The following is a 13,888-nucleotide window of genomic DNA, read 5'->3' as shown; positions in this document are numbered from 1 at the left end:
CACTCTATGGTTCATCTGATCCCTGCTCACAGACACAAATTCAAACTCTCAAAACCTGTTGTAAGGACACAGTGGACCAGCTATGGAGGATCTCCATAGCTTGGACTGTACTGACAGGGATGTTTTCAGCACTGCTACCAACAGTCTGGATGAGTGCACAGAGGCTGTGACGTCATACATCGGTTTCTGTGAGGACAGCTGTATTCCATCAGGCACCTTTCACAACATCAAACCTGATTTACAGCAGAGCTCAGAGAGCTAAGGTTGGAAAAGGATGAAGTGTTTAGTGGGGACAAAGGCTGGTTTAAGCAGTCTAAATATAGGGTTAGCAAGGCATTGAAAGATGCAGAACACCTTTAATAGAAGAGACTCCAAGACCAGTTCTCAGGTAACGACTCGGCCTCCATCTGGAAGGGCCTGAGGCTGTTGACCAATTTTAAGCAGTGTGCCCCTCATACCAGTGACAAGTCACGCCTGGCCAGCAGCTTGAATGAGTTTTACTGCTGCTTTGATAGACAATGCAGTCCTGACCCAATCCATCAGCCCCAGATCACCCTTCCACCCCACCTCGGCAGGGGCCTGGGTCTTCCCATAACTACCTACCGTTGAGGCCCCCTGACCCCCCTCTATACCTCTCTCCATCCCAAAGAGTGATATCAACAGCCTCAGGACAGAACCCCTGCATGCAAACCAGACCAGTCTCTGCCTCCACCCTGAAAGCACTGTCCTGACCAGCTGTCTCTGGTGCTCACAGACATTTGTACCATCTCACTGGAAACATGCCACGTTCCAACCTGCTTCAAGACCTCAACTATCATCCCAGTTCACAAAATCTTAAACACTACAGACCCAAAACCCTGACCTCTCTGGTCATGAAGTCTTTTGAGGAACTTGGACTGTCCCACCTTAAAACCATCACAGACCCACTCCTAGATCCCCTGCATTTGGCCTATAGAGCAAACATGTCTATGGACGATGCTGTAAACACGGCCCTCGACTTCATCCTGTAGTATCTGGACAATGCAGTACACTACGCCAGGATCTTGTTCATGGACTTCAGCTCCACCTTTAACACAATCATCCTGGTCCTTCTACAAGACAAGCTCCCCCAGCTGCATATGCCTGAGTCGACCTGCAGGTGGATCACCTGGATCACCATCTTCCTTTCTGACAGGAAGTGGCATGTGAAGTTGGGGAAGCACATCTCCAACTGCCTGACCATCAGCACTGGTTTCTATCAAGGCTACGTCCTTTCTCCACTTCTCTTCTCCCAGTACAGCAATAGCTGCACCCACCTCCAGTCATCAGCCCATCAATCTCCTGAAGTTTGCAGATGACACCACCCTCAATATGCTCTGATGGAGATGAGACCACCTACAGGGGGAAGATTGACTGGTGACTTGATGTGGACAAAACAACTTGGAGCTCAACGTTCCAAAGACAATGGAGATGATTGGGGGCTCCATAAAAGATGTAGCCCCAACCGCCCCCATCAGTCTGAGACTCCTCGGTTGACACAATGGAGTCCTTCCACTTCCTGGGATCCACCATCAGCCAGGAGCTCAAGTGGGAACTGAATATAAGCAGCCTCACCAAGAAGGCTCAGCAGAGGAATTATTTCCTGTGGCAGCTGAATAAATCCAACCTGCCAAAAGGTAATGATAGTGTTATTTACACCACCACTGAATCCATCCTCACATCCTCCATCACCATCTGGTACGCTGTTGCTACTGTCAAGGACAAAAGCTGACTGCAACATATTATCTACTGCGCCGAAAAGTTGACCAGGACACTGAAGAAAGTGCCTTGAGATGACTTGTGTTGTGATTTGGTGCTATATAAATAAAGATTGATTGATTGATTGAAGAGAGCAGAAAGACTCCTTCCACCCCAGAAACAAACTTTTCATACCATTCCCCTCCAGCAAGACTTAAACCTCATGCAACAAGCACAGTTTCTTCCTAACTGCAGTCTGTCTCATTGACAATATACATTAATGTAACACACCACAATCACTTGCATAACAGTGGAACTGGTGGACAGTGAATGGGAACAGTGGGGGCAGTATCAATTTGTTGGACAGGATTTGTTGATAGGATGTAGCCTAGGTCACTGAGGCTGCTTAGTGCTGTTGTTATTGTTATAGTGGTATAGTGCAGTGAGACAGTCACTATGTTCTATGATTTGTTATCTAATTAATTTGTATTGTATACTATCAATTTATATCCATGTTCAATTAAAACAGTGTATATTTTCTGTTACAGCATTTGATTCTTTTATATTTATTACAGCTATCTGGGCCTCCGGAAAGCTCCTGGTAAATTAAGTTAATTAACTTATTCCAGTGCAGATGTGCACAAATATGGGTCCTGGTATTGTGGGTTCTGCATTTGCACAACAGCACCACTGCTGACAAAAGTCCTAGAAAAAACACAGAATGTGAGTTGAACATTTCTATGCTAATGCAATGCCTTGTAAAGCTTAGACATGTTTTAAAGCAAAAAGTGCAACAAAACTATAAAAAAGCCTGTTGGCAGCTTTGTCAATGATAGATATAACCAGGATTTGCTTTCATAATCACATAATGATATGTGATTCTGAGAGACTAGTCCTACACTGGCAAAGCTCTACAGTAAACTCATCATCAGTGTTCTTTTTGTCCATCACTTCACTATTGCATTGTGTGAAGAACAAAGCAGTCTCTGTGGGCCACGAGCACACCTTTTACGTTTAAGTTTTAAGTTATAAGATACTGATGATACAAAAACTAACAAGTAAAGGTCTGTCTGTCTGTGTCTGTCTGTGTCTGTGTGTCTGTGTGTGTGTGTGTGTGTGTGTGTGTGTGTGTGTGTGTGCAAGCACACGCGCTGTAGAACAGGCAGCATGAGCACTGTGACAGGAGTCTTATTGAGAGCACAGTGGTCTGCCACTGAGAGAAGAAAAAGTGATGGGTCTCAGATTACAGGCCATATTTCCAAGCCACTACTTGTGCTGCTGTTTACCATATATGGAGGAAAGCACTGCATTCATATAATGCCATCCTTGGTGTAAAGGCTGAGGGGCTCATGGTTACAGGACATGGAAATCCCATTAAGACAAGCAGACTAGCATCACGCAACTTTAAGGCCATGTACTTTGAGTGCAAGTGAAAAATATGATGGACACTATTTTTTATGAGGTTGCAAAATAGTTACAAGTCTGAATTGATGTTGGAAGTTTACATCCAAATGTTGCACGAATATGAGCAGAACTTTGAAAAGAAAAACTAAATGCTAATGAATACAAGTGCACTACTGTTTTGTGAATATTAGGAGTTGGGTGCATCAAGATAAACAGCTGGTGGTGCTAATCCTCCTGCTGGTACGATTTAACCATTTGAGAAGACAAAGAATGTGATGTCATTAAAAGAATGCCAAATCTCAAACGAAAACATTATAGGAATATAACATTTCTGTTAGGGGTGGAACAGTTCATTAAAAAAAATCTTCGGTACGCTTGTCACGGTTCGGGGCACGTGTGTATTGTTCGGTTCATGACACGCGCAACGTCAGCCAGTAACCCAGTGAAGTTTTTTTTTTTTTTCATTTGGCACGACGGGGAGGTGTTACATTATTATACATGGGACCTATGGAGGATGGAGACTTTTGCTCCGTGCCATGCTTTCCAACAGTACAACACCGGACCAGTTCACACTGTCAGCGTGTGTAAAATAATGTTAATTTGTCTGTGGCACTAATTTAAAAGTTTCCTATTTTTTTCATCTGTATTGAGCTCTTGCCTTGATGATGTCATCCATTCTAAAAATATGTATAAACCCCCCCCACCAAGAAAAGAACAAAATAAACCGAACCGAACCCAAAACCGTGATATGAACCAAACCGTGGATTTTGTGAACCGTTCCACCCAATTTACGTCACAGTCTCTCCTGTACCTTCATATAATACTTTTCTTATAATTTTACTGCTGAAATCAAGAGCAATGTATGAACAAGGAAACAGTAGAAAGAAAGAAAGAAAGAAAAAAAAGAAAGAAAGAAAGAAAGAAAGAAAGAAAGAAAGAAAGAAAGAAAGAAAGAAAGAAAGAAAGAAAGAAAGAAAGAAAGAAAGAAAGAAAGAAAGAAAGAAAGAAAGAAAGAAAGAAAGAAAGAAAGAACATTTTAATAAAAATGTCAAAGAGATGAGCTGAGAACAACCTCTGTTAACACAGAGGCTTCCACAAAAAATGTGACATCATCCAGTAACGTGCTGCATTAACTAGTTACATACATTAAAGCAAAGATTAATTGGATTACTTTGTAAGGTGAACACCAAATCTATCTACCCATGTTACCTCATGATTGAAGAGACGAAAAACAAAACAGTTGTCACCATGATAAGTTTCCAGAGTTTTAATATCTTGTCAGTGAGTGTTAGAAACTTTCATGCAACATTTTGGTGACTGTGTTTCATTGTCACACAGGTAACTTAAACAACACTCACCAACAAAGTAGCCCTTTGCACTGTTTAGCTGACTCAGGTTGAACTATACAGATTTGGCTCACTTTATTACATTTACAAACACTGGTTTGACCCTTGTGTTGGTGTAGAGTAGTATAAATGACTGATAAGGGGGTGTTTTCAACCACCTCCCCTGACGAGTGATGACTGTTCAACTTTAACATAGATGGCCTCCTTCACTGCTGTTTCATGCCACCTGTCTTCTTTGTCCAATATAACAAGTATCCTCTGTCCTACCGGTTTAAGCATGTAGTCAGTGGGACATCTTCACTTAGCCTGTTTCTATGTGACCAGGATGGCTGAAAATGACATGCCAGCAACAATATTAGCCATAATAGTCCATTTTTAAGTCAGGTCCTGCTACTGCCTCTACTGTCTCTACTAATACTATTGTTGTTATTGTATTACAACTCATTCATCTGCTGGCTGCTCTGTTCCCACTCATCCAGGAACGAAAAGAAAGAGTACACTGTTACACAGTACAAAGATTCTAATTTTGTGCAACAGCTCAAGAATGAAAAGAAAACTAGTGAACCTTTAGGACTGAGTCATATTTTGTGTGCTATCAACATTTAAATGAACTGTTTTACTATGGTAAGAAAATAGGACAGAAGCTCCAACCTGAGGAGAGAGGAAGAGCTGGGTAGTAACAGTTCATGTTGCCAGCTTATGACTGGCTGTTGCAGGTGAATGACAGCAAACTGTCCACCAATCAGATTCAAGCACAGAGGGAAGCCACTTCAACAGATGTTCCTTTGTAGCTGACCGATGAAGAGCTGAAGACTCATTCACTTTTCACTGGATCACTAACCCTCTCACTGCCTTCCTCATTTCCTCCTCTTTCTCTCCATTTCTACACTGATGTACACCTGGGATGCACCCAGTGGGATATTCTACTCACTGTTTAAAACACTCTGCTTTTACACACATTCGATCCTCTGCTCTGTTTACGTGCTTAACCACTCAGCTGATACAAAACAACAAACAGGTCAAGCATTGGTGCCAATTTAAAAAAGCCACATTCAGTTGATGAATAATTGATTGATTTTTATAGTGGTTTATAAGATCAAATAAATGAATGAATAAAGCTGCAATATCTGCCTCTGCTGTGCAACAACCACTGAACAATTACTACCAGGAGTAGCTCTTTGGATTGGTGTGACAGTGATGCTGGCTCTGCCATGCTGTCTTTGTTTCTCCCTCCATTTCAAACACACTCAGCCTGCTGGGAGGAAATGGAGTTAACCCACTCTTTTCACCTTTGGCTGAAAAATAAGGGGATCAGGTGTTAAGACTGTGTGTTGAATTTTGGTCATGGAGGTGTGATTGTAGACTTTAAAGGAAAATGTACGTACTGTCTATAGTAGTTTTAGTACATAGTTTTGTGCATCATTTCTATTATATATGTTTGCCTGTTACAGATACTGCAGACTGTATAAAGATGGAGGCAGTGAGGTGTGATGTCACCAGCTGGTTTACAATGGAGCCGGTTTGAAGTTGAATGTTATTGATAGCGTCATCTTTTCTATCTCAGACCGAAGGGAATGCTAGCTTACTGAGAATACCCAGTGCTACACACTTGCCCTGTGCTAAGGGGGCATGTATCATAGTCAAGTAACATTAAACTTACTGGAATATGCAACAATAGTCCAACTCAGTAGTCCCACAATCAGGTAGAGCAACAGGTGATCCAACTTTCAATCACATCTGTCAATTAACACCCACACAGCAGACATCAAAGGTACTATAAGTCTTCAAATTTTATTTATGGAGCAATAATTTCTAGAATGACCACCAACACACTTATTAGAGGGTCTGAATTTAGAGATTGAGACCAGAATGACATGTTGAAAAAAGAGAAGTTGACATTTGTTTAATAGGAGTCAGTTGGAGCCAGCATCTAGCTGCTGTCAGTGGCTCTTCAACGTACTTCAGCCTCAAGATTTAGTAGCTGTTGCTTGGTATCAGCATGTCATTTAATACAGAAATGTTAGCTAAGAAATGCCAATGATATGTTTGAGGTCATATAGATTTTCTACTGTTAAGTTCCTGTTGAGTACATATATTAGTGACTATTCTACACACTAACTGCCCACTGTAAAAATACAGCTTTGACCTGCATGTAGTTTTACAACAGCTTTAAAATATAAGCACAACATACTGATACATCTGTGATTGGCCGATATCGGCCACAGTAACCACAGTTTACTGAGAAAGTCTGCTCACTGAAACCTGCACATGGAAATGCCCCTCAATTGTTACTGTAATCACATTTTTTTTTAAATAAGTGTGCTTACTGCTGGAACTCACTGAGAAGAATAGCTCAAAACTATTAGGTTTTATATCACTCTGGTGTAGTGGGAACTCCAAAAACACACAGTCCACTGGTATTACAGTGTTACAGTTTATTTCCTCACACACACACTCTGGTTAGGTACACCAGCTATCAAGAGCCCTTTAACCAGACAACACTGAGTAGTTTCCTTTTTGGCCAATCACTGGAAAGTTACTTACAGAAGTAAAATTAATTAAAAATAAGGTAAAGCTGCTACCTGAATGTTTTGTATACTACCTTTTATTAAGAGGAAATGAAAATATTTCAAATTTTCATCAGAGCTTAGCAAATTTGTGTATTTTTCACTTGCATCTGTGTGCTTTTTTTTCAACGGCAGTGCAAGTCTCACACTGGAGAGCCCAACACAGTAGAGAAAAGTAGGCATTATTATAGCTGATACTGATCCATTAAAATATGCCCTGATGGCTTAGTACATCATCACATAACATGTTAATAGCAGGTGGAAACAGGATCTATAAGGCTACAAATATGTCACATGTTGTGAATATTAGGCTTTATCTTCACTCTTTTATACTTCACTGAGAAGTCATTAAGAAATCATCCACCATACTCTGCATATCTTGTTGTTGTTAAGATCATCCCTGGTGGACAATTAAAAAGACTTACAGTTCAATCCTCAGGTAAATCTTTTCTGTGTATGTGAGGTGAATCATGTGTGTTAAGTGTGAGGGTTGTGTTACCTTGGAACAGTCACATCAGCTTGCATTATTGTAGCCTAGCTAGTGACCTATGTAGGACAAAGCCTTCTTTACAATTCACAGCTCCCTCCCCCAACACAAGTTCAACCCAGCACGTGAGCTAAAACAAACACACACATTTCACCAAGGCAGCACTAATTTCACAAATGAAATAAGTTCACATATTGTCTCCATGTCCTGAACCCCACCACATTGACACATGAGGCCATCTCAAAACCCAAGACCTCTGTGGCAGATAAGTGCATCCTTATCTGCCACAGAGGTCAGTAACTGACAGATAAGTACATGGTGCACACAGCAAGATATGGATGTTCTCTGCACGTCTTTTTTAAAGGGAATTGTTGAAAAATATAGCAGGGAGGAAGGTTTAAACAAGAAGCAGCCACAGTGAGCTGCTTCAGTAAAGAGCTGCAGGCAACAGGCTCTTACTGCAGTCTGAGCTCTGATACTTCAGCACAGCATGGAGCAGGTCTCCCAACCATATGGAATATCAGCATAACAAACATCAAATCAGTGATACACTGGACCAGTAAATGGCTGGTCAACAAACCCCACAGTTGGCTGTGGTAGAATTTTGATGCAGTGGACATGGATAGAACTGCAGGTGAAAGACACACAGAGACTTCTTTACTGCACACATTCTACAAAAAGCATTTACATCCATGCAAGATTGACATTTAAACCTTTAAACCACCAGAGTCCAATATATTGTATATTTTAAAAGTCAAAAAGACTTTCTTGTATCAACATGTTATTTTCATGATTTTTAAAAGGTAATTGGCCCATTTCAGCCAGAGAAACATCCCCTTGTGACATGTCTTGTCACATGGTGCATCTTATCATTTTAGACATACTTGTCCAAAATTCAGTCTGTTTAATTATGTGGGTTTGGACAAAGTTTTGTAACACAGCATGTGTTCAGAATGCAAACTGGCTGACCAGTTTGCTTAATAGAAGGACTGTCCTGTTTTCATTCTCCACAGTCAAACTCAGCACTCTGTTCTTCTCAAGACTATATCCAGATCACAACTAAAAGCAAACTTCTGACTAAGATGGAGCAGCTTCCAGCACTCCGGAGTACTGTTAGAATACTGTCTTCTACTGAAGAGACTCTTTTATTACTCTTTGTTTGAACTAAATACAAGCTATAAGTGGACAGTAATTAATACTAACATATACAAAGCAATCTGCATCTGTGGAACAAACTGAGAGGAGTTTAAACCTACATTTTAAATAGAATTAAATTAAAGCTCTTTGTTCTGACTGAGCTCTTACTTTGACAAATTGTAGCGTTAAAGGCTGCATATAAAAGCATCTAGTGTCATTCAGCAGCACTACTTGCTGTTGGTGCAGGGCTCTCTGCTTGTTGATGGTTTTAGTAAACAAGAACATGGAGGACTCTCTGGAGAATAACCAGAGAAGAGCATAAGGTTGCTGTGAGGCATCACACACACACACACACACACACACACACACACACACACACACACACACACACACACACACACACACACACACACACACACACACACACACACACACACACACACACACACACAGCAGTATAGGCCATATAATAATTAAAATGTACAAGTGCTCCTCCAAAGGCTTTGAGATTGTGACTCAAGTTGTAATGTGTTAACTAACTTGTGATAAATACTCTTGCTTAAATCCCAAAAAGTGAATGTATGTGAACTTATCAGTGGCACATTGAAACACAAGATCAACTGTCAAAACAAAGAGGAGCAGACGATGTGCTGCAATAATATCATCTACAGACAGTTTGGACACTTATCAAACTGACATGTGTGACATCTATTTGCATCACAACAAATAGATACGTTGTCATATCTAACAAATCTAGTATATTTTATAACAATGTATAACAGGTTTGTCAGCAACAGGTGATACATTATGTCCTTTAATCCTGTTGTAATAACCTTCATCCTCATTATTTCAAACCATCACAATGAATGAAAATGTATGTAAGTGTGTCCTTCTCCAACCTTTAATCTTGACAGTAGGTGAGTTGGGTCCAGCAGACTGCTTCCTCCATCCCCTCCAGTTCTGACACAGGCTCTCGGCCTCTGAGATGAAGGAGCACAGAGAGTCTTCCTCGAACCGGTCCGAGTCTTCGAAGGAGAACCTCTCCCCATCCTCCCACTCGGCGAACATCAGTTCCATTACATCCACTTTTTAATTGCCTCGGCGTCCACAGGACTGAGACCTGAGACCACGGCCTCTCTTCAATCTAAAAAAAAGCCCCAAAAAAAACAAACAAAAAAAACCAAGGCGAAACCCGGCGAACAGTGTCCAACACTCGGGGAGAATCAAGAGTCTGAAGACTGGGGGAGGGGAGGCCACTAGCAACCAAAACACAGCTGAGAGGCTTACCGCTGGGCCCTCAAACACAACTACATAATACTAACTCTGACAAGGCGACGCTCTCCTCCGAACACACAACTAAACTAACTGATATTACAAATTGTCTGTACACCCCTTCTCTCGTGTTAAAAGATGTTTTCTTATCTTTTCAAATGAAACTGTTGATTATTTAGATCGCTCTAACAATCCGCTCCATGCTTCCTGGCTGAGTTGTGGCTCCTTTTAGAGCCCGTTACGTTCAATTGAAGGTCTTCTCTCTTCACTTCATTTGACCGCACTGTTGCCTACTGCTGCTGTTAAGAGAGAGCAAACGAACCAAACTTGCCAGCTGAGTACTGTTACTGTTAAACTGAACCAAGAGATGTGCACTCACTATACACAAAATAACTCAAATACACCATATAGTCTTACAACGACGCAGGAAAGGAGGCGATATGATTGAATATTTAGTCATGAAGTTGTTCTCCCTCATCCAGACGTCCTACTCTTTCAGCCAATCAGCTGGACTACTGTGAATATGTGGATGATCTATTGGAGCATTACACTAACCCTGGAAGTGTTCTCTCTCTCTCAACCTAATATTTTAAACGGGTCTATGTCAAACTACAAGTTGTAATGTCAAAATGTCCTCTTTGTTCTACATTTAGCTTTCGATGGTTAATGTTATTAAGCTGCTCTGCTAACGCAATATCAGTTAGCTTGACGTTTGATGAAAGGCTAATTATGCTAATAACTTCATAGTGATTTAACACAAACGGTTCGACAGCTGTCATCCACTGCAGACGACTATGTTGTGGTTAAACAAGGTTTTAAACCAGACGGCAGTCTTGTTCAATTGGGTTTACCTTCGTTGTGTCTGGATTCTAGCACCTCACGTTAGCTATATGTTACTAGCACGAAGCTAACCGCCAATCGGCTAACTTGGGCTAGCTTGAATAGCTGTTTGTTTACATTGACTGGAGTTGCTCTACAACTTTACTACTAGAACAACTACATGCTTATTGATATCACCTCTCGTCTAATTATCTGGACTTCTGCATTTTCCCAGGTTAACGTTACATGTGGTAGATATTTAGTTATTAATCCCCGCTCCTAGCTCAATGTTTTCCGTTCTTTGTATTAGTAATAGAGCCTTCTCTTCATAACCTGCTAGATTCCTCAGTCAGGTCTTATGCACAAATTCTTCAGTCCTTCAGATATCGTCCTTCCCGGCTGACACCGGTTGTCTTGGCGTCCTATAATCGTCTCTGTCTCCAAATGACACCGGGATCCCCAGATGATTTCCCGTAGCCTATCCCTCTCGTCCGGGCTCTATGAGATTCTATCAGCGTATCAGTCTGCCGGGGCCGGGGGAAGATGGCTCACCTCTCCAGCTGCTCCTCCTCCATCAGCTGATCACAGCTTCCGGCTGCAGAGAGATGGCTTCAACTCGGCTGGAAAACCATACAGACAGGAGAGGTGTCAACAAACTGAAACACCTGGGCCTTGACAGAAAGGGGGATTAGTGAAAACTTTGAGTCTGTCAGCCATGAGATGAGAGATAACTCTGGGTTTTCAGTTACAGAAAGAGAGGTAACTTAAACCCGGGGTGAGTTCCAGCAGTGAGTGGCTCTATGAAACTACCCTGCTGGCTGGCAGTGTTTCTTCAACAAACCCTGAGCGTCTGCTTCTCTGGCTTCTTCTTTTGTTTTTTTGGCCGGTTGCAACCAAGAATAAGGTTCATACCACCACCTTCTGTACCGGAGTATGCAGTATGCGATGGGATCCATTGACTACTTTACATCATTATGTAAAGAAATAAATCTAAAATGATCGTTTTAATAAAATTTAAAAAAAACCCTCACCAAATTCTCTTTCAAATATTCCACAACAGCTTTCTGTGTGTGCCCCACCTCCTGATGTTCTCAGAATCTCCTCAAGGTTCCATTCTCTTCCCCTACTTTAGCCAGTTCCTCAATATATGTATAATATATTGCTGCATTCTCTGTCATCTTACATTGCGAGTATTCATCTGATATACTTTCCCCGGCAAAAACAATGTTTAACCTAGACCTGTATGTATGGTCAAACCTAAGGGTGCTTTTGCACCTGCTAGGGCTAGAGGTGCATGGTCTATATCTCAAAGATCTCTACACTAGTAAAGTAAACCTGGACTGCTTACTTTTTTAACTTAATTTGTTCTTTTAAAAGAAAACCCAAGATATGATTTGATGCTGGAAATAAAAAATGTTCACCACACTCTACAGTACCATGTTCTTCTGTTGATGATTGTAACAAGTTCCTCACCTTCTTTGTTTGTAAGGTAATGGCTGTTTGGTTCAGTATTCATCCTGGGACCTAGTCTCTCTCCTTCTGTTCTGGACTCTCTCCAGCCTGTCAGCTAGAAAGATCTGATGGACTTGACTAGGAAGATGACTTTATTTATTGAGCACTTTAAACATAACATAGTTGATCCAAAGTGCTTCACACAGAGGAAAATACACACAAATAAAAACACAATAAAAACATACATACACAAAAACAGAATTATTAAACTATCCTATTGAGACTTCAGGTGAAACACCTGTACAGGCTTTTTAATTTATAAATGTTAGGCACATTTAAAAGCTATGCAGTAGAGGTATGTTTTTAAGTGTTTCTTCTGGGGGGAGGAAGATAATTCCACTGGAGCAGCAATAGAGAAAGCCCTGTCCCCATACCACTTAGTCCTGGATCTGTGGTAGTGTGTCAAATATCAAATTAAATGTCATATGTTCCAGCTCCACCAGTCTTTTAAAAGTCTTTTTAAATGGTAAATGGACTGTACTTACTCTATATAGCATTTCTAGTCTTTTAACCACTCAAAAAGCTTTTACACTACATGTCACATTCACCCATTTACACACTGATGGCAAGGGGAAACTAACCTTCACACACCACTGGTACAGCTAGCAGGAGCACGTTGTCATAAATTTAATTATCACTATAATTTGTCATTAACCTGCATTACATGTTCTTACCTACAATCATAATTACATCAATATTCTTGAGGTCTATAAATATTAGAAAGCGAGACATTTCTATATGAAGATTAGTTCATGTTTGGGGTTAACCCTAAAATGTCCCGTTCATAATCCAGCTAACTGTCAGCTAACTAACTAAACACCCCCAAATCTATTTAGGAAGAAATAGTGACTATGTACAGTCTAAGTCAGGTTTTACAGATTACTGATTGGCTTGCACTGAGACTCATGCTCACTCAATAAGTACTCAACTCAGATTGATGCAGTATATGTCACCCTGCTATAATTGGATGAATATAATAGAAACATTTAAGATTTCTGCCCTCAATGCACGGAAGTGAATGGGAGATTATTACACTGTATTGGTAGAGTAGAAAAAAAGAACTTTTCTGGAAGGAGGTAAGAAACAACAAGGATAAGACCCTAAAAAAACTAAAAAACTAAAAGAAAACTAAGTGAACTAAAAGCATTCAGATATGTCCCAGGTTTTTAAATGTAGGGTTTTATTCAAAGGGAAGTGAATAATGGTAGATTTTAGTTTGCACTGTTTTGGAAGAAGACTAAAAGGCGGATTAAATAATGGGCAGATGCTATTCAATATTTTGTGTTAAAAAAAAAGTCTGGAGATCATTTATTGTTTTTGTGAAATGTGTGGATTCAATGATGAAGAGGAGGAATTAATGTTCCTTTGTGTAAACCCTGCAGAATGTTTTATACTGCATGCTCTCACACAACTATGTGAAGTTAATATGGTTTTGTATTTGAGTATGAACTGGTTTAATGTGTTTCATGTTGTTAATTGCCTTAATGTGTTCTTTCATTGTCATAGCTTTGTTTTGTTTGTGTGTAGAAGGCAAAGAATAATAAACAGTATAAACAAAATTATTATTTTTCTCCCTGTTGTGTTAATTTGTTGTCTGCAAACTTAATCCTTCCTCAATCTGTTTCACA

The 13,888-nt window shown here is 40.5% G+C and overlaps 1 protein-coding gene across 4 annotated transcripts in view; it reads right to left on the bottom strand.

The window, feature by feature from the left end:
* zswim8 (zinc finger, SWIM-type containing 8) overlaps positions 1–11,253 on the bottom strand; it is a 43,525-nt gene extending 32,272 nt beyond the window's left edge. For all 4 annotated transcript variants that reach the window (XM_062430189.1, XM_062430191.1, XM_062430188.1 and 1 more), the window contains exon 1: positions 9,557–11,253. In XM_062430189.1, the coding sequence (XP_062286173.1) occupies positions 9,557–9,734 (178 nt within the window). In that variant the 5' untranslated portion in view covers positions 9,735–11,253. The remainder of the gene's footprint in view (positions 1–9,556) is intronic.
* Positions 11,254–13,888: the final 2,635 nt, after the last annotated feature.

The sequence above is a fragment of the Scomber scombrus genome, chromosome 12 (assembly GCF_963691925.1).
Source record: "Scomber scombrus chromosome 12, fScoSco1.1, whole genome shotgun sequence".
Lineage (NCBI taxonomy): Eukaryota > Metazoa > Chordata > Actinopteri > Scombriformes > Scombridae > Scomber > Scomber scombrus.
This window is presented reverse-complemented; position numbering and strand designations above follow the sequence as displayed.